This window comes from Neophocaena asiaeorientalis, unplaced genomic scaffold, assembly GCF_003031525.2.
Source record: "Neophocaena asiaeorientalis asiaeorientalis breed wild unplaced genomic scaffold, Neophocaena_asiaeorientalis_V1.1 scaffold293, whole genome shotgun sequence".
Classification (NCBI taxonomy): Eukaryota; Metazoa; Chordata; class Mammalia; order Artiodactyla; family Phocoenidae; genus Neophocaena; species Neophocaena asiaeorientalis.
In genome coordinates, this window is record NW_020173920.1 from 2,500,782 (window position 1) to 2,504,470 (window position 3,689).

The following is a 3,689-nucleotide window of genomic DNA, read 5'->3' on the forward strand; positions in this document are numbered from 1 at the left end:
CTCAAACTCAACTGTCCCTTCCCCTCACTGAACACACTCTCCCTCTCTCCCCTTAGCCTTAGACTCTGCCCGGACTGCTGGTTCCGGGCTGCCAAGACATGCGCCTTGGGTTGTCCGACACATTCTGAGACCAGATCCAAGAAATAAACAGCACCAAATGAAGGACTCGGGGATAAACGGAGCCCAAATGGTCCTTGGTCTGGAGCAGAATTTCTCCCTCAAAACCCACCTCTCAATGACCAGCTGTGTGTGTTCCAGGATCAAGAGATAAAGATGAGGGCAGCCCAGGCCCCTAGACCTAAAAGCCTGTGCACAGCCTGGCCGGGGAGACAGGTCCCTGCAGCCCTCAGGCTACACGGCAAACAACACCAGGGATGAAAGAGAGGTGTATGCTCTGAGCACCCAAGGGAAGGAGGCTTTAATCTCTGGTGTGTACGTGGAGGGGAGGGGAGTTCACACATGAGGTGGCATCTGGGTAGGATTCTGACACATGGCAGTTGGGCCAGAGGAAATCCCAGGAAGAAAGGCCCAGAGCCCTGGGGATGAGGGAAGAGTCCACGGCCAAGGAGGACATGTAGGTGAGGGCAGGGGAGGGGCACGAGGCTGGGGCAGGTGTGCAAGGCCTGAACCCCACATTAAGGGATCTGGACTCTACCCCGCAGATCAGGGGCTCTAAGTCTTTCGGATTTCAGGGTCCACCACGAGTTGAACGAATCTGGGGGACTGACTCAGGACAGATGATTGATTACTTTGCCAAATAAGGCCATTAAGACCAACACCAAACCCTCAACACCAACTTAGCACTTCCTGTTATCATCAATTCATAAAAGGGCATTTAAATATCAAAAGAGTGGGAGACCCCAACAAACCCAGAATGAAGGACGGTCCCTCCCCCTGCTGGTACCACCTGTCCACTATGCTGTCCTTGTTCTCACTTGCCACAGACAAAGGGAAACTTCCTCCTGACAAGGGCTGGGAGCCACAGCTGTGGGGCTGAGAGTGACAGGACCGTAGACCTGAGAGTTAGACCCATTTCCGGTATCCAAAATGTGATGTGTTTTGTTCAAAGATCCAAAAATTCAAAATGAGGCAAAGCTTATGAAAGTGCCAGGCACAATGCCCATTGAGGGCCCCTGTGTATGCCCCTGACAGCACCACAGGGAACAGCCTGGTGCTCCTTGCGGGGGAAGAAAGCCTTCCATGGTCAAATGGGTTTGGGAAACACCAAGACTCTTTAAAAAGTTTGTTAGGGGCTTCCCTGGTGGCGCAGTGGTGGAGGGTCCGCCTGCCGATGCAGGGGACGCGGGTTCGTGCCCCGGTCCGGGAAGATCCCACATGCCGCGGAGCGGCTGGGCCCGTGAGCCATGGCCGCTGAGCCTGCGCGTCCGGAGCCTGTGCTCCGCAAAGGGAGAGGCCACAACAGTGAGAGGCCCACGTACCGCAAAAAAAAAAAGTTTGTTAGTCAGCACTTATTTCTGCAAGACTTGAATGTGCCCCATGATTCAGCGTGCAGTGTTTCCACGACTCATTTGACTGTGGAAAGCCCTCCTCAGCGCGGACAGCGTGGGAAAGTCCTCGGGTAGATGCTTATTCACTACTGAGTGGGCGTGAGGCGGGCGTGGGCCGAGGAGAACAGAGCAGTGCAGGCACCTCAGAGGCACCAGCAAGCACGCGTGAAGGAGGACCCGTGCACCTGCCGGCGGACACAGCACCTACCTCGAGGTCAGAGTTGACGGAGGAGACCTGGGAGGAGCTACTGGAGGACACGCATGCCCGGATGACCTGAACCGGAGGGTACGAGGGGGGCTCCTGCAGGGACGTGGCGCCCGTGCTTGTTTGTCCATCTCCAGGCAGCCTGGTGGCACTGCAGCTCGCCTGCAAGGTGTGCGGGGAAGGGCAGGCAGGAGACTTGGTTGGCATCTTTGTTTTTTGCACTGTCAGAGCATCCACGTGCTTCAGCATTCAAAAGGCACGAAAGGACGCAGCCGCCTCCACCCTCCTCCTGCGGCCACTCAGCTCCTCCTCAGAGGCAGCCGGCCCTCCTTTGTGTGTCCTTCCCGATAGTCCGTGCACACGTGAGCAAATGCATGCACATATTTCCCCCATTTCCACTAACAGTAGTACGCTCTATACTCTCTTATGCATCTTGCTTTATTCCACTTAACAACATGCCTTAGAAGTAGTTTCATAGCAGTTTTTTTTTGGTAGCATTGTACAGATGTTCACAAGCTATTTAAACCAGTCCCCTGCTGATGGATAGGATATTCCCAGTCTCTTGCTTTTACAATCAACCCTGGCTGCAGTCAATTATACCGTACATTAAAAATTTCAGGATATAAAGGATAAATTCTTAGAAGTGGAATTGCTGGATCAGAGGGTATGAGCGCTTGTAATTTGGATAGCTCTTGCCAAACGTGTGCTCCATAGAGGCTTAACCAACGCACCCGCCAGCAGCCTATGAGAGTGAGCTGGGAAGGGTTAAGGGAAGAAGAAACTTGTGAGACTACCTGTCTGTCCAACTATCTCAGAAGAGAGCTTCCTCCTACAGGCCTCACAAGGGTTTCCCCAGAGATCCTCAAGGCTCTGGGCTGGGCTCAGAGCCGGGCAGTCATCCCAGTGACACAGCACAGGGGTAATAACCCACCTTCTGGACCGTATCTTCCACCAACTAACCATATGACCTCGGCAAAAAACTTATCCTCCTGAGTCTCAGTTTCCTAATCTATAGAAGGGGTTCGTAACCCCTGCCTTGCTTCCTTTGAACTGGTGTCACGCGGCTCAGGTTTAGTAAATGTCCTGGACACACGAGAAGGACAGCTGCTCATACTGGTCCCCAAATCACGCAGGGCTCCAGCCCTGGATGGGTCAAGGGCACAGTTCCCTGTGAGAGTCGGCTGGAAGGGAGGAAAGTCCACAAAGGAGACAAAGACAGCTTTCCGGGTGGGAGAGGGGGGCAGGCGGGGCAGCAGAGGCCTCCCAGGCCACAACAAAGGAAAGAATCTATAAATTCCTCAGGTCTGACCACACCTGAGTCAACAGATAAAATGGAGTTTTCAAATGCTGCAAGCTGTTGACTCCTAGGACCCCACACCCTCGGCCTCCTAGGCTCAGCCTGACCCCAGCTGCATCTCTTGGAAAATCTCTCCTTGACCAGCGCTCGGGAGGTGATGATGGCAAGAGTGAGCACCACTCTGGCTCTTTTGCCCACTTCCTGATGGTAGTTCAAACAGGACGTGTATCAAGGCACATGGCAACAGTGTACCGATATCACCACAACATGCCCATCGGGACAGTCTCATGAAAAAAATAAAAGAATTTGCTAATGCAACAGGCATGAAATGGTGGCATGAAACGGCGGCATAAAAAGCATGTCCTCTGTATAAAAGCTCAGGTGCCAGAGTCAGACAGGATTAGTCTGAAACCTATTCCTGTGATTTTCTAACTATGGGATCTTGGGCAAGTGAGTTAATCCTCCCTGTGTCTCATTTTAAAAGAATAATAAGGGGGGCTTCCCTGGTGGAGCAGTGGTTAAGAATCCGCCTGCCAATGCAAGGGACATGGGTTCGAGCCCTGGTCTGGGAAGATCCCACATGCCGCGGAGCAACTAAGCCCATGCGCCACAACTACTGAGCCTGCGCTCTAAAGCCCGCGAGCCACAGCTACTGAGCCCACGAGCCACAACTACTGAC

General features: G+C 53.4%; 1 protein-coding gene across 1 annotated transcript in view; it reads right to left on the reverse strand.

Moving 5' to 3' along the window:
* TMEM44 (transmembrane protein 44) overlaps nt 1-3,689 on the reverse strand; it is a 33,826-nt gene that overhangs the window by 10,707 nt on the left and 19,430 nt on the right. The window contains exon 9 of the mRNA XM_024752103.1: nt 1,717-1,875. Within this exon, the coding sequence (XP_024607871.1) occupies nt 1,717-1,875 (159 nt within the window). The remainder of the gene's footprint in view (nt 1-1,716; nt 1,876-3,689) is intronic.